Genomic DNA, 23055 nt, shown 5'->3' with positions numbered 1-23055 from the left:
TCATAGTGTGGATTTTTTTGGAAGGCTTAGCTTGTTTGGAGTTCACTCCTTGAATCTTTAGGTTTATGTCTTTTGCCAGATTTGGGAAGTTTCAGCTGCTATTTTTCAACTTTATTATTATTATTATTATTTTGCCATATCTTCTTTTTTTTCTTCTTTGACTCTGATGACATGAATATTAAGAGCTTTTGTTAAGATGTTGTAGTTCCCTGAGGCTCCATTTCTTTAGTTTTTTCCAGTCCATTTTCCTTCTGAAGAACTGAGTAATTTTTGTTGTTCTATCTTCAAATGTAGTGATTCTTTTCATCTGCCCTCTTTTTTCGGTAGTTGAACCATTTTGTTGAGTTTTTAATTTTGCTTATTGTATTTTCCAATTCTAAAATTTTCATTTGGTTTTCTTTATATCCTCTGGTTTTTTGTTTGTTTGTTTGTTTGTTTGTTTGTTTGTTTGCAGAGACTTTATATTTCTTTCCCGGCACTTACTATTTTTTATTTGTTTCAATTGTATCTGTAATTGCTCATTGAAGCATTTTCATGATGACTGCTTTAAAAATCCCTGTCATATAATTCAAACATTACTGTCATCTTGGTGTTGACATTATTAATTGTTCTTTTTAAACTTCAGTTTGATATCTTTCTGGTTCATGATATGGTGACTGATTTTTTCTTATTGAAATCTGGACATGTGAGGTATTCTGTTATGAGATTCTATGCTATTTAAACCTTCTGTTTGAGCTGGTTTCCTCTGACAGCACTCTACCAGGGGAAAAGGGGACTCTGACACATTACTGCCAGGTGAAGGTAGAAGTCCAGATTTTCCACTCAATCTCTGTTGACACTTGAGAGGGCAGTCTCCTTGTTCCTGTTGGATGCGGGTAGGGGTGGCTTTGTCCCTATGGTGGTTTGCTGGAGTATAGCGATTATTGTCTAAGAGTTTTCTGTATAGACTCCCCTTTTCCTGTACTTTGGACAAAGAGGTCAGAATTTTTCTGGGGATTTTTTTCTGTGCCCATTGGCATTTTCAGGTTTCTGGCTTCTTAAGCTCCAATTTGGGGACATACGAAGCAAAAAGAAAATCCGGGGAATTCGCCACCATGTCATTCCAAAGTCTCCAGGTAGTCTGCCTTCTCTTCACCTTTCAGTCTTCTTATGTTTGCTTAACACAGTGGTCCCCAACCTTTTTGGCACCAGGGACCTGTTTTGTGGAAGACAATTTTTCCACACACCAGGAATGGGGACTGAGGGATGGTTTTGGGATGAAACTGTTCTACCTCGGATAATCAGGCATTAGTTAGAGTCTCATAAGGAGTGCACAATCTAGATCCCTCGTATGCACAGTTCACCATAGGGTTCATGCTCCTATGAGAATCTAATGCCACTGCCTATTTAACAGGAGGCAAAGCTCAGGTGGTGATGCTTACTCATCCACTGCTCACTGCCTGCTGTGCGGCCCAGTTCCTAACAGGCCATAGATCAGTATCAGTCCACAGTCAGGGGGTTGGAGACCCCTGGCTTAGTGTATGTTACTCTATGGTTTGTTTGGCCCCACCAAGTCTCCTATTAAAATGTGATCCCCAGTGTTGAGGTGGATCCTGGTGAGAGATGTTTGGACTGTGGGGATGCAGCCCTCATGAATGGTGCTATTCTTGAGATAATGAGTTCTCACACTTTTGCTTCTTGAGAGCGCTGGTTGTTGAAAAGTGGCTGGTGCCTCCTCCACTCTCTCTCTTGCTTCCACTCTTTCTAGCCATGTGTTCTCTGCACAGGCCAGCTCCCTTTCCCTTTCCCATGAGTGGAAGCAACCCGAGGCCCTCTCCAGAAGCAGATGCTGACACCATTCTTCTTGTACAGCCTCAGAACTGTGAGCCAAATAAACCTCTGTTCTTTATAAATTACCCAGCCTCAGGTATTTCTTTATATCAATAGAAAGGGACTAAGACAGTTGTCCAGGGTTTTTAGTTGTACTTAGTGGGAAAAATTGAGAAAAGTACATCTACTCCATCTTCCCAGAAGCAGAAGTTACATCTCTTATATTTTAATTTACCACTATGGTTCCCCAGATGTTGAGCTTTCTGGAAAATTAATAAAACTACTCAAGTGTAGAAGAACACTTGGTATATATGTGTCTTCTTAACTGAAATTATATTTTCCCCAAATCACTAGAGAAGTGTCCTGCTCAGTGTGAAAGAGATGATTATGAAGGAGGCATTTGACTTTGGGATAATGAGGTTGATGCAACAGTTTAGACTTAAGGAGGTTTAGGATTGGTAGGGTCCAAACTGGGGAGCTCACCTGGCTAAAATCTGGCATTTGAAATCTATCAGTCCAGAGTCCGCAACGTGCAGTGCTACAAAGGGTAGGTCAAGTCTACCTCTGTTCCAAGTCTCTCCAGTGGAGTTGCTGGATCATAGCAACAGAAGTAGTTTAGCAAGCAGAAGAGTCCTAGCTACAGTTACTCTGTCCTCCCAAAAGCAGCATCCCATCAAGGGCCAGAGAGGATGAGAAATAAAATGGAACCATTTGAAGAAGGAGCCTAGAAGGATGTAGCTATGTGTCACAGTGGGTTCTTGACTCAGAAGAGAGCTAAAATATTGTTTAGGAAACTAAAGGAAAACGTTAGTCAACAAAAAGGGATAGGCAGGGTGGTTAAAAACATCAGTACTCTTCATCCTAGTACTCAGGAGACATTACTAGTTGATCATGGTACTGTTTCCCACTAGGCCCACAATCCTGTCAACATAATGTCCCATGCAGGCACTACCAATCAATAGGTGGAGACACATAAGAAGACATCTGTTTTCCAGCTCAGGCGGGAAGCTCATTCCAGGCACACAGGACATCAGATCTAGAGCAGCACAGTGGACTACAGATCCCATTAGGAGCAAGCCTAAGGCTGCTTATTTCTTGCCTTCCTTAATGAGAATTGGTTCAGGGTCTGGGTGCAGCTGAGCCTGATACTGCTGACTTTGATTATGAGAGCTGAGATTAGTCAAAGACCAAGTGGCAGAGAAAAAAAACTTTCTTTGCATATTAAGATCCAAGGCTTAGCTAATCTATATTGTTAATTCCTGAAGATTTCAAGTTAGCCTGCTTACAAGTTGAATTTCAAGAGAGAGATGGCAGTGATTTATGGTGACATCTATTAAGCTTTTATAGAACATAATACACGTGTTCTTGCTCCTACCATAAAATTAATTGTTGCTAATTAGTTAGGGCTGCCAGCTCCCTTGTGTGTGAAAGTCTGTCACACTCCCTTCTCCTGGTCCTGTTAATTAGCCTTCCGCAGCCTCCTACTGTCTCAGTGTCCTGCAGCTTTCTTCTCAATGTACGTTTCTTATTTAAACAAATAAGCCTGCTGTTTGGCTTTGGTTGGTTTTGGAGAGAGGTTTGACTTTGGGGGCCTAGAAGTCCTTGTTGGCAGTCAATTGTGTCAGGTGAGACAAACCGTTTTTGTACACCATCATACATTATGTAAGTGCATTTGACCCAAAATAAGTATTCCTCTTTCAAAGTTGTTTTTTCAATTGAGTATTGAATTTCCATGAAATAATACAATTAAGCTCTCAGGTACTTGGTTTTGATGATCATTTCTGGGTTTCTGGAGTCTGGGATGGAGATCATTCTGGTGGGATGACAGCCCATAAGCACGTGTGCAGCGGAAGGAGCACTGGGTCGGGCAGCTTCTTGGTTGCAATGACAGCTGCATGGCATGGAGCATTGTAATGTTCAGCTGTAAGGGAGATGCTTCGAGGTGCTGAAGATATCATGACAGTGATCGAGTTTGTCCACAGCCCTCACAGCCCTTGGAGGAGCTCTGATTCAAGTGTTCTTGCCTAGGGAGTACTGGTTGTATAATTGCTGTTGACATTTCCGTGGTAAAAAGAGGTCAGTTCTGTTGGATTTTTCCAAGAGCAGGCAGCCTACTTTGTCCAAGCAGAGTAAATCTAAGAGTGACAATCTCATGCAGTTATTATCACATATAATGACAATAAAAAGAAAGGGCTTTTCCTAAATACAGTTCTGCACCCAGTGAAGCTTGTTCACTCCTCTGCTCAATGAGCCAACAAAACAGTCAGGCGCCAGAGAGAGAAAAATCCTGTTTGCATTGATTGCGTCCTGAATGCCTCTGCCCACCTCCTGGGAGGCAGCTTATTTCACACATCCTCATGACAGAGTAATGTGACTTCATTGACTGGCAAGCAGCTGTCAGTGCAGCCTGTGAGGTGTCTGGGTGTGCCCACACACCGAAATCAAGAGAGAATGGAAAGCACAGCACTGCAATTGAAATTTAAAGGGGAAGTAAGTCTTTATTACAATTGGCTTACAAAAGTGGAGGCTGTAGCTATGTTCAAATACAATCACGTCTGTGAACCCCCTTGTCAAGCAACAGAAAGGCACAGTTTTCATTCATTCACCCTTTTGCTTTGAAGCAGGGCTTCAGATAACAAGTGCTGGAAAGGCAGTATCAGGAACCAAGACTCCAACAGGGCCAAGCAATCAGGTATTAGGAACTGGCTGGCCATCATACGCATTGTCATATGCATTGATGTCTTCCTACCTCTTTTCCCCCTCCTTTGCCCCTCTCCTTTGCTCCACAATGGGGGCTTCTTTGCATCTGCTTCTGCACCTGTCTTCACCTGCATGTCCTTGCCTGACATGGGTCCAGTGAATGGTGACACATGACCACACCTTCTGACATTAGATGCAGAGATTCACATACCATGACTCCATAGTTATTTGCATTGGGGAGGTCTGAAGGGGATCCACACGGTGTTTATGCATGAGTGTAATCTTTTTACTTTTGAAGAGCCTGGGATAGAAGACCAATGGATGAAATAAGGGACCTTTTATGACAAATTTATATGTTTTTTTAACAAACTCTTTGCTTTGGCAACTCTGTGATCACTTAATTTGGCAGCATGGTTAAGGGAAAATATGATTGAGAAAGCTATTTATGTTCCTGAGAGTCATGTTGTGTATGGTAGCCGAGTGAATAATTCTTTCGTTCCAATTATAAAATCACTTGGCTGTTAGAATTTATAGCTTCCCTTTTATTTTCATCACTACCACTATAATCTAGAACTTCATGATAATGCTTTTATTAATGCAACAACCTTCTAGCTTGTTTCTCTGCTTCTGGGCACTTTCATTTAATACACCATGCATATTGCTACCAGATGATATGCTATTTAGATAATGCCATTCCCTCATTAAGGAACCTATAATAGCTCCCATCTGCTTATACAATCAAATCTAGACCCCCTCATCTAACCTTCAAGCTCTCTATGGTCTGGTCCCCTATCTACACATACATTGAAACTTACATGCCACCACCTTGCGTCATACCCCTGATTGAGCAGAGGAATCCTAGTCCTACCACCCTGCCTTGGTGCCTTGCTATTTGCCTTTTTTTTTAAGATCCCTACTTTGCCTCTCTGCCCATTCAGATAAATACATTTTTCACATCTCACTTTAGACCCTTTTGTGTGTATGAAGCCTTTCCGATAGTTACCATCCACATCAGCTTCTTTCTTGAGTTCCTATCATCACTCTAGTAGGCAAATGCTTGGCACTGTTTTTAGTCTAGATTCTTGCAGTGATATTAGTGTCTTACCTACAAAGCTTCATCTCCAGGATGAACTTTTTGCTTTCTTGATTCTTAGTCTCCAGAATGCCTAGTATGCTCCTCTTGTGTAAAGAATATTGAACTTGGAATTGAAAGGCCAAGTTTAAGGCCTGGCTCTTTAACTGACAAGTCATGTAGCCTTGAATGGGCCCTTGACCTCTTTAAGCCTCTGTTCCCTTAGCTGTAAAATGGAACTCAAGATATTTTCACAGCCCGTTTCACAGAGTCGTTTTAATGCTCAAATAAAATTGCATGTGAGAGTACTTTATGAGCCTTAAAGTGCTGCAAGAACAGAAGGCCCCATTATTATTGTAGTTTGTCTGTAATATTTAACTTAAGTTGAACCAGTAAAATATATCTGTGAGCCATTGTGTAATCTTGAGGGCCAAATTGCTAAATAGCAGTGGCCGCACCGTATAACATTTATTGTACATTTCATTGTTCAGAGTGCTTTTTATTAGGAATACCATTCTGTTCCCTCCAGTGCCCCATGAGGTTGTGAGGATCAGGTATTTTTATTCCCACTTTGCAGCTAGAAAAAGGAAATCAAAGGGAACAAATACAGTAAGTGAATTTCTGTAAGTCACGTAGCTAGTTGATGGCCACAATTGAACTGAAGCTTCCATTCTGCCTCTTATTCCTTGCCGGAAAATTGTGGTCATTTTCAGTCTCCACTTTAACACCACCAGACCCCTGCCTCTAGGTCTCTTTCGTCTGTGGTTTTCACTTTTCCTACTTTGTCTCATTGGTTCTTGTTCAGCAAGGGTGGCTTTATATTGGCTAGCAAGGATCTCACTCTTGTTCATTTCATTATAATTATGTTCACATTCATAAGGTGGAGGGACTTTTTTTTTCTCTTTACAAATACTGTTGGTTGACTGAAGTAGTCTTAGGTTGGGGGACCCTAGATCAGAGAAGAGACCTGAGTTCAATGTTAGATCCTCACTTTCTTTGCAGATGGTTTAATTCTCTTGACAGGTCAGGCTCTTCCTAGAGCCTTGTCCACGCAGGCAAGACTGAGACCTGTCTCTTTTTGGCCTGAGGATAAATAACAGGCTATCTGGTACTCTTCCAGACTGGAGGTGGCAGTGCACACCACTCATCCAGTTGTCCTTCCTTTGTGCTTAAGCTCTTTCCCACTCCTTCCCTCTGTTGCACCTGCTGGCCCCAAGCCTGGAGCTATTCTAGCCTCCATCAAATGGGGCAGTCCTGCCTCTACCGCTGACTCCACTACAGCATGTTCTGAGGTGAGGATTCTTCTACTCTATGTTTCATGCATTAACATGGAAGCCACGCCCCCATCTCCCTTCCAGAAATCTGTTGAAAAATCTCATCCATTAGGACTTACATTGCCCTTCACCTCACCGTTATGGGTAAGAGGCCAGCTGATGCCCTCACCTCACCAATCTAAAGGGATTTCTTCAATACCTTTCTAAGGAGGTGCTGCTGGAAGTATTAGAATCTTTCAGCCATCCCCACAGGGACAGTGTCATCAGCAGATTACTTCCTCAACTTCAGCATAAATTTCAGTATAATTTAACATTGGCTTATTCTTGAGTGAATTTCTCCAATATAATCTATTCGGAATATTTGATGCCATTTTAATACTTTAGACCATGCCAATCAATCCCAGATGTAAATGGTTCATACTAACATATAAGAACAGAATTTTTTATCACTCAGCGTAAGTAGTTCCCTGCATAATAGCATCACTGAAGCTCTCCCAGGAGAAGGGACTTCATGACAAAATGTGGGAGCCATAACAGCAGCCAGATTAGTCTGACCCTCTGCAGTATCTTCACCAGGACCCCAAAGGACCCCAAAGCCCAATGGGTGGAGTAATTCTCTTTTTTCTGAAGCAGTATGATTAGGTAAATGTGACTTTGTTGTACAGTTCTTATTACTGTCCTCAAAAGCTGAGTTTGTAGCATGGACTGCGAAGTGTGGCAGTCTTCCAGCTGACAGAAGCATACAAAACAAATCCTTATCTCAAGACAGAGGAGAGGAACCCAAGCACTGTGACTCTCACTTTATAAATCTGCCCTCAGCTCATAAACTACTTTTAACACCAGTGCTTCTTGACATGAATTCACACCAGAGATTCTGCAACTCATTGATATGGAGGGTGTAAAGAGGCAGGGGACAAAAAAATACATCTGGTGGCTGCAGAGAAAGGGTTATTTGACTTCTGGGGACAGGCTATAGTAATATTCCACTGATTTTATACAGCCTTTGTCTTTCCTGCCTGCACTGTTCTTATATTCTTATAAGAGCTATTCAGAAAAGTAGTGTCAGGATATGGCTGGAATAAAGATATAAGGATGAAAGATAGTTAATAGAAGAATGAAAAATAATGCAACTCCCAATTCTTGAGAGGAGACAAGAGATAGTGCAAGCTAAATCCTCCTCTATGTAGTGGGGAATTAATAAGTGAGAAAACCTGAGCAGAAGTTATAAGCATATTCATTAGAGTTATGGACATAATACCCAGAAAACCAAAAATCAAATGTGTTCAAATTGGCTGCCCAGGAGAGTGGGACCAATGACAGAAAGGATTGTGGAAAGGAACAATTTCTTTCCATCTTAAACTCTTTGGTACTACTTAGCTTGTTATGTGCATGTATTGCTTTTTTAATATTTTTCTTAAAGTTAAAACAAACTATGGATTTTTTTCCTAAAATTCAGGGGTGCTGTGTGTGAAGATATGACTTAGTGATCAATTAGGTTGAGCTATATGAAATAGCATTGGTTCATTTTTGACCTGTATGAATGGAAATTTCATGTGATTCAACCGAAATAGTTTTCAGAATTTGTTCTTTCATGTGGACACGTCTTCACTGAAAGCCCAGCATATGACTGGATCAGTGGCATCCTGCCGTCCTGGAAATGTCACAATTCATTGTGTCCAACAATGTTCTCTTTCCAACCAACACTTCAAGTTCTGCTCAGCTTACTAGAGAGAGTTCAAAGGGCACATCTCCCAACCCCAAACCCTATGCTCAAAGGATTTGCTTCTTCTAATACCCTTAACCCAGTAATTTTTACACGTGTTATGGCAGTTTTTACATTCTGCCTTTTACAACTTTATTTGTATACTTATCTCATCTCTCTGTTAGACTCTCCATCTTTTGAGCAAAAGAATCATGTTCTATAGGGAGAGACTGTGTGGGCTTTGAAGCAATTCTGGCATGCCTTGCCCACTTTCCAGCTGCATGACTTTGGGCACCTTCCTTAACGTCTTCAAGACCCAGTTACTACATCCCCAAAATGGGGACAGTGATGTCTCTCCCGAGGCCCATCAGGATGTTTGAATCAGAAAATGCATGCACAATGCCTAAAATATGCCCAGCACACAGCTAATGTGCAATTAACAACCACTGACTTCCCCTTCCTCTTATTCATCCTTGAGTCTTCCACAGCACCAAACACAGTTCTTTTTCTCTTAGATGATTAAATGGTAAATGAAGGAGTGGGGGAAAGTAGGTTGGTTTGAAAGGTTTTGGAAGTATTGCAAAATCCTTTTAGGAAAATAGATATTAACACTACCTTTTAAAATAAGAGCTCTCAAATAAGCATATTAAAGAGGAAATAGCACAGGACTCTGCTTTGCATATTAACCGATCTGAAAACCATCCAGAGATGGAAGCCATTTGGGATGCCTCCAAAAATATTGCCTGTGACCCTCCGCCTTTCAGACATTGGCCATGTATCAGTGGTTGTGAGCTCTGCTGAGCCTCTGCCTTCTATGGAATTGGGGTAGAGTCTACAGCTGAGGAGAGCAGCCTGGGAAGCTTGCATGGAGTTCTGGACCTCAAAAAATGCCCATCAGCCTCTTAATAGGTTGAGCACTTGCTCCTTCCTCTGTTCAGAGCTTTCCCCATTAAAAACTCCAGCCTGTTTTTGTAAAGTTGGCCCCGATGACTCCATGGAGCCTTTCTGAGTTGCCCAGCTGCAGAACACATTGCTTGTCACTGTTATCACTGTTTATCACATTCTGATTGTGTTATTGTCATTGCTCTATTTCTCTTACCTATTTCTGTGCCCTCATTAGAGTATGTGCACAGAGAAGATACTCCATATGTCTATGTAAAAATATAATGTTCATTCATTAAGATACAGGTCAGGGAAGCCCCTGAATAACCACTGGTGTGATTTTTTAATTTATCCCCACCAAAAAAAAAAAAGATTTCTTTCACCATGGGAACATTCCTTCAGAGGTTCATTGGTAAAAGCCAACTTACTTAAAGAAGTCAATTAGAAAACTGTAGTAGCAGCCTGGTGTAGTGGCTCATGCCTGTAATCCCAGCACTTGGGAAGGCTGAGGCGGGCAGATCACTTGAAGTCAGGAGTTGGAGACCAGCCTGGCTAATATGGCAAAACCCCATCACTACTAAAAATACAAAAATTAGCTGGGTATGGTGGCACACACCTAAAAAATCCCAGTTACCCGGGAGGTTGAGCCTGGGAGGCAGAGGTTGCAGTGAACCGAGATTGCGCCACTGCACTCCAGCCTGGGCGACAGCGTGAGTGAGACTCCATCTCAAAAACAACAACAACAACAAAAACAAACAAACAAAAAACTGTAGTAGCTACTAGTTTAAATTGTTGAAGGAAGAAAAGTTTTTGTGGGGAGGGCACAGGAGTAGAGGATACCAGGGATAAAACAGACACCAGCAAAGAGACCTCAATGGAGGTTTATGGCTGGTGTGGTGGCACGCACCTGTATTCCCAGCTACTTGGGAGACTGAGGTGGGAAGACTGTTTGAATCCAGGAGGTTGAGGCTGCAGTGAGCTGTGATCTGCCACTGCACTGCACTCCAGCCTGTATGATAGAGTGAGACCCTGTCTCAAAGAAAGAAAGAAGAAAGAAAGAAAGAAAGAAAAAAAGAGAAAGAAACAAAGAGAAAGAAAGAAAGAAAGAAAAAAAAAAAAGAAAGAAAGAAAGAATGAAAGAAAGAAAGAAAGAAAGAAAGAAAGAAAGAAAGAAAGAAAGAAAGAAAGAAAGAAAGAAAGAAAGAAAGAAAAAAGGAGGTTTATGCGCACAGCGTGGGAGGTACAAGGGTTGAAAGCATGAGGCTTTCCAGCCTTGAGAGCAGGAAGAACTTTAGGGCACACGGACACAGAGTCAGAGATAAGACTGTCTGGCCCACCTGCCAGGATTTTGTACAATCACGCTGCATAATGATTCTTGAAAATACAAACATTGCTGGGACTGACTGACAAGTATTGTTCCAGCGGGGAGAGCTGTCAGGGCAAATCAATCCAATTCTACCACATGCCAGTGTGTAGAACAGATATAATTTTGGCTGTTCGGGGATGTCAAAGCGAAGGATGTACCGTATGTGTATTTTGAAATGTGGTGTTCTTTTTAGTCTAACAGCTTGAAAGATTTCTGGGGCTTTCCCCCCTTGGCTTTTTTCTAGAAGTTTTGGGAATTTAACTTCAAATAATTCCATTGCTTTTATCTGCTGTAACGTGCAGGTTAAATTAAGCCTTTCTCCCTCCACTCCTATGGATACTTGCTCTCATTTGGGGTATTAAACATTAGTCTAGTGAGGAAAGGGCCATTTGCTGGCATTGGATGTTGTATGAGGCATCTATAGGTCCCTGGTGCCCTCCCAGAAATGTAAAGTTGGTTTGCAGCAGTGTGTCTAGTCGATCACTGCACCAAATAAATGCAAGGCTAAATGGAGAGGCTTAGGATGGCGTGCGTGTCTAGGCCCCTTGGGAATCTCTGAAGGTCCACTTGCTCCTTTGGTGGCCCAGTGCTATGAGGGCCTGAGGCCCTCAGAAGTTAGCTCACTGAAAATCTCTCTTCTCTGTTCAGAATTTTTCTGCGCCCCCACCCCACTGCCCTCTCTGCACCTTCCCTAGGAATCTCTTCCAGCAGTTATCTCCTCTGCCTTCTTCTCTTCTCTTCTTCTTTTTTTTTTGGGGCGGGGGGAGCTATTTTATTTCTGACCCTCAACTATTCCTCTTAACTTACAAATACTCTCAAACCTCAAAACAGCCCCTAACCCCCATGTGCTGGAGCCATGGTGCTGTCTCTAGATGGACCTGTCTGCCCCTGCATCCTCCGCCCCCTCCCCAGTTTCCCACAGGCTCGGCCTCCATTCTCCAGTCCTGGCTTCCATTTCCTCACTTCCCATTCAGGACACTACCCAGGGCAGGCTGCCTTCTGTTGTCTTCGTGGTCATGATCCATGGCCCTCTCCTGCCTCTGATTAGTTCATTTTCATTTTGTTTTCTGTCTTGCCCTGATTTTCCTCGTAGTTATTCTCTGAGGATTGGTTTTTGGTGACATCCTCTGTACCCTTTGGGGTCACAGATCTGACTGCAGCTTCTGTGGCTGGGGACAGCACTTCCCACAAGAGTCTTGCCAAGCTGTGGACTTTTGACAGGCAAGAGGCTGGAGAGGAAAGATGGATGAGGGACGGGATGGAGCCCGCCCTCAGCTCTGTACCAGCCTCTGTGAGCACAAGTTCTAGTGCTATGCCCTCACTGGATTGCTTGCTTCCAGTTTTAGTCCAGCCAGATGAATCTCTCTAAAGACTTGCCTTGATCACTTCTTACCTTGCTCAAAGGTCTTCAACAGCTCCCCAGGACTCACATATATAATGTGAAATCATGGACTCATGGCTGTGGATTGTGTGAGCTGGGGCAGACCTAAGATGCCATGTAGTCCAAACTCCCTTATTTAACAATGAGGAAGGGGAGGCACAGAGAAGGAAGTCATATTTATTAGTGCCAGAACTTGTCTGAACTACTTAGTGAGATATTCAAAGCCCTCCATAATCCAGTCTCTTCCTTCCTTCTTTCCTTCCTTCCTTCCTTTCTTCCTTCCTTCCTTCCTTCCTTCCTTCCTTCCTTCCTTCCTTCCTTCCCTTCTTTCTTTCTTTCTTTTTGGGATGGAGTTTCACTCTTGTTGTCCAGGCTAGAGTGCAATGGCATGATCTCAGCTCAATGCAACCTCTGCCTCCTGGGTTCAAGCGATTCTCCTGCCTCAGCCTCCCAAGTAGCTGGGATTACAGGCATGTGCCACCATGCCCTGCTAATTTTGAATTTTTAGTAGAGACAGGGTTTCTCCATGTTGGTCAGGCTGGTCTTGAACTCCGGACTCAGGTGATCCACCCACCTCGGCCTCCCAAAGTGCTGGGATTACAGGCATGAGCCACCACACCTGGCCCAGTTTCTTTCTTTTTTTATGGCATGTTGCCTGCTGTTCCACTTTCAGAAAAACCAAGATAAACCACCTTTCCTAAATCCACTCTGGACTTTTCTTTCTCCTCATCCTGGTTCTTTCTCTTCTCCCCTCTTAAGTGTTCTGTTTCTCACCATTTTTTCTCTTATTCAATTACTCATCTATTTTTACATGTTTGCATTATTATTTGTTAATAAAATAGTTTTGGTTGTCTTATGTATTCCAGGCTCAGCAGTGGATTAGGGGAAATTACACCTATTTGTCAACTCCACGCCCAAAGCATTCTTGAGTATGCCCATAGGTGTTTATTTTAATGTCCTTATGATAAGAGCTATGGACTCCTTATGCAATGCCTTGGCTGAAGATAGCTTTTGTGTCATGTGTTCATTTCTTATTGATCTCTGTTATGACTACTATTTTTAGGAAACTCACTTCTTACTCTGGAGACATTTTTGAGGACATTGATCATTGTGCCTATCAGCATCCCTTTTGTAAAATTGATTTGAAACATTCCTTTGAAAACAAACTGTCATGAAGAATCTTACTTCATGAAGAAGGGATCCCTGTGTTTTTATTTATAAGTAGCCAAAATTTTGTAAATTATTGTGTTTTATTTTTGGCTTCTCCTGCCAGCAAGCTTAGGATCAAATTATGACTTAAGTTTAATAACCACTGAGGACCCTAGAATCTTCATGCTTGCATTTCTACTTAACACCTTGTCTTAACTTCCTATTTTATTTCTCTTGACTTCAGTTATTATTACAGTTTTTGTTTTTCTTTGTGTCATTTATAGTACCTAAAATCTTTCGTGAATGGAGCAAAGATGTAAGTAAATGGCATGAAAGATATATGTACATGGGTTTTTCTGCCCTTTAGGTTATAAGGTCCTTGAAGACAGGGATTATTTTACTCTTCTCTTTTTCTAGGCCCTAGAAAATGCTGAGGCCCTTTTAGTAGGTGCATAGTAAAAGTTTATTGAAGTAAATTGATAGAAATAGACCTCTGATTTCCTAGATAGGCACAGCTGAATTCATATGCTTTCTCTTTCGCTTGTTTTTTGTAAGAAGGCCAAGGCAAGGTATGTTGTAGTGGAAAGAATTCAAACCCTGCCTCTTACTAATTATACAATCTCACATGAGTTATGTAGCTAATCCAGTCCTCCTCTTTGTTTCCTTAGTTTGAAACTGGAGGTAAGAATACCCTTCCAGATTGCTATGACAATTGATAAGTCCTGTAAATCTCTTAGCACATTCTCTGGCCCATAATAGCAATCAGCACAGGTTAGGCACCCTGTTCCCTCCCTATTTCCTTATTTCATTGGAAAAGTACTTGGAAAAGGATAAGTAAGTGGATTGCTCTATGGCCACAAGTAAGTCAATTAACTGAGGTGTCATCTGTAAAATAAGTGTGGCTATTGACCTCATTCAGAGGGATATGAAATTAATTGATGATAATGCACATTGGGAATTTTTGCTGAGAAGTGCTTCAGAATGGCTCAGTCTTGTTACATGCTCTATTTCATCCTTAATATTATTTATGAATATTTAGCCTTTTCTTGTTCTGGTGTGTTTTATGTCTGTGGTCTTAATTGCATTTATTTTTTAATTTAGTACCAACTTGTATCTTAATAAAAATGTAGGTGAAACTTTAAAACATAGTTTCTATCTTTCACACAAATTTGTTTTTATAAGGTGGATGATTTTACCTGATTCAATATGCTGCTAATACATTAAGATATTTGGAAAATCATTTTTGTTAATTTTATTTTATATCAAGTTCAAGCATTTTTTGAAGTATTTAACATTTACATTCTGCTTTTAACATTCATATTTTATATTTATCAGTAGTTTTCTAATGAAATTGTTTATTATGAGATGTGTGGTTCATTTCAGATGATAAACATGAGTGTTTCAAGTATTTCTAGTAGAAAACATATTAACTAAATGAAATACCTGTTTTCACTTTAATGTCAGGAAACCCTCTCTGTCTTCAGTATGAATCAGCATCCTCTATTTCAGAGTCCAGGGGTTGCTTTTCTGAGAGGGAGGGAACCTGAATCCTAGCTCGGTCACCTTCTAGCTGTGTGGCCCCGGGAAAGTCATGTCACTGTGCCAAGCCTGTCACTGATCTGTCAAACCTGAGGGAGCCAGTCTCAATGATCTTTAAGCTCTTTTCCTATCACACTGTTCGGTTCTGGGAGATGGAACTGCTAAAGGCGGGCTCTGCATTTAGGACCACAGGGAAACCGAGAGAGAGAATTTCGGGCACTTCCAGTACAGGACATTATCTTCTAGAGTATATTACTTTTAATCTTTCTCCTGAAAACTTTAAGATCTCTCTCTCTTTTTAACTGCAGGTTGCTTTGTCCTTGGCATATATTAGATACTGAATAAATGTCTCTGTTGAAAGTCCATATGTTTAGTGCAATAAGTCCACTGGGCCAAGAGTATCTATGAAACCCCATTATTGAGGAAATGGGAAAGGCACATTTCCTATCTGATACCTTAAATGAATTAAGTTATATTTATTTTTTATTAGTTTTAGATTTCATAGCAATGGGTATAGACATGGAGTAATACTTTATCTATTGCCTGTGTGTATATATAGAATATGTACTTCTGGGAGGAATCTATACCAGAATTTGATTTAAGCAATCTGAAACTACAAGCATCTATGTCAACTGCTGAAGACACATTGCGACGCAATGCATTTTTCAGGACTCTAATGTGATACGAACACAAAGCCGGAAGTCAGTTCACTTTTGGCACTCATGGGACAAATGACCAAGGGCACCACATTTCCATTCTGAAAAATTCCATCAGTGATAGGGTTGCCCAGACAGGGTGCAGATCACACGAGTTTGGTGGTGTTTTTCCTACAGCTCTTATTTGATTCCTCCTTTTCCTTTGGCAGGGTGAATTTTACACAGAAATTTTTCTATAAAACTTGTTTTTGTAAATAAGTGATTGTTTTGAGTTTTCCTTCAAATCTAGGAAGTCATTCATGGTAGAGTTTGGTTCTTTTTTTTTTTTTTTTTTAAATTTGAGAGAGAGTCTCATTCTGTTGCCCAGACTGGAGTGCAGTGGCACAATCCCTGCTCACTGGAACCTCTGCCTCCTGGTTTCAAACAATTCTCCTGCCTCAGTCTCTGGGTAGCTGGGATTATAGGTGCATGCCACCATGTCCGTTTAATTTTTTTAGTTTTAATAGAGACAGGGTTTCACCACGTTGGCCTGGCTGGTCTCAAACTCCTGACCTCAAGTGATCAGCCCACCTCAGCCTCCCAAAGTGCAGGGGTTACAGGTGTAAGCTACCACACCCAGCCTCTTATTTATTTCTTATTACAGTTGCTTATGTTGGGTTTAAGGTGATTTTGCTCAAGTCTCCAAAGTTAAGAGCAGCGGATTGGCTGATCACAGAGAAAGGAAGCATGTGAGAATTTTGCATGCTTATGTGATAGCTTATTTATCATGGAATCCTTAGGCATGCTTCACTCAGGATATTTTGTGTAAAGTGAATCAAAAATGTCCACAGAGCCCTTCAAGACAGTGATATTCAAAGTCTTAGACCACAATGAGATAGGAGTTTGTCCAGAATGTGAATCAGGACATTGCTTCCTTCATTACAGAAGTCTTACTGTCAGGAAAAGTTCGCCTAATGTCACACAATCAGCCAAACTAAACCTTTGGATGTCTGGCCTCTTAGCTCCACTGTTGAAAGGTGCAGGAGAAATGGCAGCCTAGTGGTGTTACAGCTTAGGCAGGTTACAGAGCCTTTCTGAGCTCGGACCCTGAGAAGGAAGGCACTGGTAGGGTGGAGAGGGAAAATGTGGGCCCAGAGCTCAGTGGGTGAGAGGAGCAACCGAGATGTCAGCAGAGATGGTGCAGGCTAACGGCTCCCTAAGATAGAAGCTTCAAGACAGCTGGGGCTCTAGCAGGGGGGAGAGGGAGTAAAGGATCAGAAATCAGGTGTGTAGGCCCTGAAGTACGAGGTGATGAGGGATAGAGATGGCATCCAATTGAGAGGCTTGGGCATCCTTGGTGCATTGCCGAGGTTTTATTTAAATCAGGGAGGTAAAGGGATGTTTAAGGAGAGTTGAGGAAACAAGGAGCTTGTGGAGTCACAGGCAGTGAGCTCAGAGTACACCGTGGAGGGGTGTCCAGGGGAGCTGAAGGGGCACAAGCAATCCACATTGGGAGGATAGTTCTGGATAACTACAGACTTCTTGTCGTATTGTAGGGAAATGGAAAATGGGCAAGTTGGGATGAGTTTTGATGCCTTCTTAAAGGAGAATGGGAAGACGTTCTTAGTTCAATGATGTGAAAGCTTCAGATTAGATGATGCCATCTCAGAGAACAGAGCTACTTTATCACCTACATACTTAAAAGAGTTGACCTCAATTAACTCAAATAACATAGTCAAGTAGTATTTGTCTGTGGTTATTATTATTAAACATATTTTTTCACAGATATTTATAAAGCACCAGTTGTATGCACAGCACTGCGAGGCACTGTCAGGAATACAAATACGGAATTCCTGTGCCCCTAAGTAGCTCAGTCTTAAAAAAGAGAAATTTGGCTAGGCACGGTGGCTCACGCCTGTAATCCCAGCACTTTGGGAGGCCAAGGTGGGTGGATCACGAGGTCAGGAGTTTGAGAACAGCCTGACCAATATGGTGCAACCCCATCTCTACTAAAAATACAAAAAAATTAGCCAGGTGTGGTGACACACACCTGTAGTCCCAGCTACTCAGGGGGCTGAGGAAGAAGAATCGCTTGAAGCTGGGAGATGGAGGTTGCAGTGAGCCGAGATCGTGCCACTGCACTCCAGCCTGGGCAACAGAGCGAGACTTTGTCTCCAAAAAAAAAAAAAAAAAAGAGAGAGAGAGAGAGAGAAATGTATTCCATTTAGAGAGAATACACTGGCAAAAGGACACTGCTCAGATGATCAGTGCCCAAAAGCATAACAAAGCAGATAAATGCAAATATAGTAGCCCATTTCCTAAAGAAAAGATGCACCTTTCCTGCTTTCAAGGTCAACATGGGAAAACTGCTTTAATCAATTTTAGTTTTGGAAATAATGAAATTGTGGCTTTGGCCTTAAAAACTTATTTTCCACCAAATTTTTCTCCTGCTTGGACTACGAAAAGATAGAAGGTATGTAATCAAATGCAAAAAAAAAAAAAAGTTAAATACTTGCCTTGCTCTGGTTAGAGTGAGAAGTAAATCAAGTGGGAATTTAATTCCCAATGAACATGTGACAACCAGGGAGTTAAATATTAGATTTAAATAGGGCAGCTAATTATCTGCAAGAATTACATTTGTGTCTTTATATGGGCACTCTCCCTAATGAACACATTTCTCTCCTCTTAAATTCAGGCATCGCCACTGGAGCATGAGAAATTAATATACGTTCTTATAGTCATCAATATTGTTGCTCATAAAAAGACCTTTTGATTTTTATCACCCTGAGTTCCCCGAGGCTCACAAAGGCATTCACAACTCTGAACCACATGAATTATCGGGGGGGAAAAATCCCATTAAATCAAAATCTTAATTACCACTTGCATTTTCTATAAAGTTGTGTCCAAAAAGAAACTGAGCAGGCTGTCCATCAACATAGAATGGATAAATAAACGGTGGTACAGTCCTTCCACAGAATATTATACAGTGGTATAAGGGAAATAATTGCTTCTACACACACAATATAACCCAATCTCAAGGACGCTGTTGAGAGAGAGATGCAAGATCTACAAGAATTTGTACAGTATAACTCTATTTAACATAGGTTGAAAAACAGGTGAAGCTGAACAAGCTCTGGGAGATAAGTAGGAATGCAGGTACGATCAGGAAAGAACATATTGGTGCTTCAAAGTTACTGGTGATATTCTCTTTCTTAAATGGAATGGTGGGTTCATAGGTATCCATTTTATTATTATTATTTACTGCAGTTTAAATTAAACTACAGAGATATGGTTTATATTTTCTTATAATGCAGTTCACGATCAATTAAAAAAAATTTTGAAAAATGTTATCAAATTACACTGCAGTACTAAACCTCTACTTTGAGTTGCACGAGGCATCAGGAGATATTTAGGGCTTGCCTTGGGAGCTTACAGATGTGATATAATTGGGGGATATATCAGAATACGAATAAGCCATGACAGAATGTGAGTTCAGAGAAAGAGGTCTTTGGTGGTCAAAGTGGTCCTGGAAAGCTCTGTGAGAGAGTAAGAATTTGAACGGGGCTTTGAAGGATGAACTAAGCAGAGAGGAAGCCTGGCAATTGTTTTTACTTTTTTCTCTATTTCTCTTATAAATTAAGTCTCCGCTCATGTTTAGTACAGTTTACAATTGAAAAGAGACTTTGTGAAGTAGAAGAAAACACATAAACTCTGGAATCAGACAGACTCGGGTTCAAATCCCAATTCCATTCCCAGACTGTGAATCTTGGAAATTCCTGCAGACTGTTTTCCACTTGTAAAATGCAGAGAGGATTATGTCACAGGATTGTGAGACTGAAATGAGAGAACATAGTTGGCCACACATTCCAAGCTCTAGAGGGCATCACAATCTCTTTTTAATGCACTACCATTCAGCAACAAGGAGTTCAGAAAACAATACCAGCCAAGACCCAGTGGAACTCCCGTGCCAAGGGACTCCACATTTAACGTGCTGAGTGAGGAGGCACAGCTCACATGTACTTCTGTCCTCTGCAGGGTCTCCTTGTGGGCCTCTCCTCCATGACCTCTGTCCTTTGGTGTGCTTCCTCTCTGGTTTCCACCTTGCAGCCAGTGAGCTTCTGAGGACCCTTAACTGCCTCCTGCCTTGTGCACCAAGAGGGTGTATGGATGAATGACTTGAGCCATCGCTGCTCCAGACTGTAGGGGGGAACATTCTCTTGTCCTGGGAATCATCTGTTTTTGTTTCTTCTTGGCCTTGGAGAGCCAAGACTGAGCCACGATTTTAAAACAAGGCTAAGGAAGCTAGTCCTTAATGCAGACGTCTAGATGTTTCTGATCCAAACAAAGGAAGTCAATGAGGCTCAACCATGTTTTAGCCCACCCCACTAGAAGGCTAAAACTGAGGTGAGGCCAAAACCTTAATTAACAATGCAAAGATCTTGCATTCTCCTTTTGTATCCTCTGACTCTGTCTCCCTTAGGAATCTGAGATGGCTTAACCAAGAATTCAGGATTGCTAGCTATCTCTCTGCTTTGCTCCGCTGGACACACTACTAACAAATATATGCAAAGCATCTGGCTTATAAGAAGCCTGCCATTAAGGTGAATTTCTCATTTCTCCCCTTTTTTAGTCTATAAAGTTTATCAGGGATATTTTGCAGTCGGCAACTAGGTATCTACTTTAGTTTTATCAGAAACAATAACTGAGTTCTGGAGAATAAGGTGATGAAACCTCCGCCCAGCCATTTGGGGTGGACTGTGAAGATGGACACCCAGCTTCTTTGGTTCACTGTGCACAGAGGAGAGACTCTTGGGCCTGGAAGCTCAGGTACAGGCCACCAACTCTTCACCTGCTGCCTTCACCTCTGCGTGCTTCAATTCCAATTTCCGTTCTGTCTTTGTTTTGCAGTTGTTCAGCACATCAAGCGACATAACATTGTTCTGAAAAGGGAGCTAGGCGAAGGAGCCTTTGGAAAAGTGTTCCTAGCTGAATGCTATAACCTCTGTCCTGAGCAGGACAAGATCTTGGTGGCAGTGAAGGTAAGAGAACATTCCAGAATGTCTCATTAACCATGATCACACTTACGTGTGGAAATTTAACTCTATTTTATTATATTTTGGTGGCCAATGCAGGAGTAAATTGTTCCAGCTATGGTGGATGTATCCAAATTCCTTTAAACTAAATGGACAGTCGAAAGGACATTTGGGGCACATCCAACTGTCAGAGGTTCTTCTCAGGGGCCACTGACAAGTCTGCAGGCTGTGAAGAGCTCTGAGCTACTCTTCCAAGTTCATGCTAACTGAATATTGGATGGAAGTCAGTGGGGCCAAACAGAATTCGACCAGCTGAGTCCTGAAGACTCACATGCGTCTCCTCAAATTGTTCGGTGCTTGTGCCAAGCTCAGCTGACACTTGTGTCAGGTTTATGGTTCTGGAAGAAAGGATTGTGGACTCCACTTCCCCTCTTAGCCTCTGTGCCACTCAATTCTCTACCTTGACCCTCCCAGATGCATACAAATCTCCAGGGTTTTATATAGCACAGGCATGATTTCATCCAGGCCTGGATGACATCTCCTGTGGAATTCACCACCCAAGGAGACATGGTGGTTTTACTAAAATGAAGACTGAAAGTCCTCCATCATAGTCATGTCCTCATAAACTCAAAAAGGAGTCCTGGTCTTCAATTAGATAAGCATTATGATTGAAAGGGATACAATTTCCACTGAGCTCTCTAAAACACAAGAATTAACAAAAATAGCACAAAAGCCTTCAGGTATTTTACATATATTTTTTCAAAAATTTTTTAACTCACCAAAATAATGGGTAATATATATTTAAAACACTTAAAAGAGGCATATATTTATAAAATGAAATAAGCTCCAAATGAATATGGACATGGCTAATGTAATAAAATGTAAGTTCTTGACTTAATATAAGATGATTGAGTTTTTTGCTGTGTTTTATTCCTGCCAAACAGGAAACATTTTTACAAATGGCATTTATTTACTAGTTATAACCAGGACAACTTTTCATTTTAGAAAATCAGGAGTCTATTCCATGACTGTTATACTTAACACTAAAATATTTCAGTACCTACATAATGGGCGCAACTGAGAAATAAAATTATTCTTGGAGTCATCCGGCAGACTAAATGGTTTCTATTAAAGTTTATCCAAATAGAAAAACTGTACATTTGCTTTCTTTGTCACCAAAAGAAACTAACCAAGGTGGCATGATACTCCTATACTCTCAGAGAAGACTCCTAAACTCTGCACTTTGGGGTGAATAAAGAACAGGCCTTCCTAGGAATGATAAATGTAAACATTTTTCAAATAAACATCATCTCCCCAAGATGAACAAATCGAGGGGGAGAGAGAGAGAGGAGAGAGGAGAGAGGAGAGGAAGGAGGTCCTAGAGAGATGTGAGGGTGAATGGGGTAGAAGGTGGAAAGAATCTCGCAGTCATTCTGGAGATGTTTAATTCTTGCTTTTGCTATTACTTCCTCCTTTCTTTTACTTACTCAAAAAGTTTTGTTTGTCATTGTTTAGCACAAAATGTTCAGAACATTTGGCAGTGTTAAATCTGCAGTCTCTGTTTTCTTCTTACTGTATCTTTTTTTTCCCCCTTTTGGTTAAATGAGACCAAAAGGTAGCTCTATTTTTGTAAATTCATAGTTTGATCACATGTTAGAGCTGGAAGAATCTTTGGGAACATCTAATCCTAGGCTAGCCATGTATTATAGACAAGGATACTTAAGACCCTGGATTCGTGTTCTGGGCGCATATTGTGTACTGCCACCCAGGAAGCTAAGTCAGACCTTCAGACTCTGAGGGTGTCACAAGATGGACTCTTTGAATGTAAAGAAATCCTGGGAGACTAGGGAATCCTAGATGAGAGTGTAGAAATAGCTGAGAAACCTCAGGCAGATATAGAGATAGAGCCAACAGATTTCTCAGTGGGTATGGCCTTTCATCTTAGTACCACTTCTTGCCCTGTGCCTGCTTCTCTGTACTTCCTGCAATACCTTTAAGGAGAGTGTGTTGCGTAGCTGAATCCAGGGCACCCTCAGCTTATGTGTTACATTTCCTTCCAAACATATGCTCAAACAGGACTTCAGGGCTTGGACAACTAACAGTGAAGAGTCAGCTGGTGACAGTGATGTTTAGCCTAGTACCTGGGTTGGCCTTAAAAGACATCTTATGCCATTCCACTTTCCTGCCCACGGCATGCTTCTGTTTGGGCATATGTCCCATTACCACTGTCAGCGAGGCCCCTCTCTGGTTTACATCCCAATCACATTCCTAGTTCCACCTCTGAACCAGACCTAGGGCCTAGTCTTCATATACATCCTGGCTTTGCCAAGTAAGTATTTGCAAAGTAATGACCTGTGATGATCTTTAATCAACACTGCTTAAAAAAAGGGAAAACAGGATTTAATTCTTTGTTAAATCCCAACTCTTCTCTTTGCTAGTTTCATTCTTGTTGAAATTCAAATGAAACTATCATCTGTCATCTCAAATAAGGAGGATAAAGTGCCTGCAGACTA

At 41.4% G+C, this 23055-nt stretch overlaps 1 protein-coding gene across 5 annotated transcripts in view; it reads left to right on the top strand.

Annotated features, from left to right (window-relative positions):
• NTRK2 (neurotrophic receptor tyrosine kinase 2) overlaps positions 1-23055 on the top strand; it is a 362023-nt gene that overhangs the window by 246104 nt on the left and 92864 nt on the right. For all 5 annotated transcript variants that reach the window (XM_055272096.2, XM_055272094.2, XM_055272098.2 and 2 more), the window contains one exon: positions 20418-20548. In XM_055272096.2, the coding sequence (XP_055128071.1) occupies positions 20418-20548 (131 nt within the window). The remainder of the gene's footprint in view (positions 1-20417; positions 20549-23055) is intronic.

This window comes from Symphalangus syndactylus, chromosome 3 (assembly GCF_028878055.3).
Source record: "Symphalangus syndactylus isolate Jambi chromosome 3, NHGRI_mSymSyn1-v2.1_pri, whole genome shotgun sequence".
Taxonomy (NCBI): Eukaryota; Metazoa; Chordata; class Mammalia; order Primates; family Hylobatidae; genus Symphalangus; species Symphalangus syndactylus.
The sequence above is the reverse complement of the archived record's forward strand: the minus strand, read 5'-3'. Positions and strand labels throughout refer to the sequence as shown.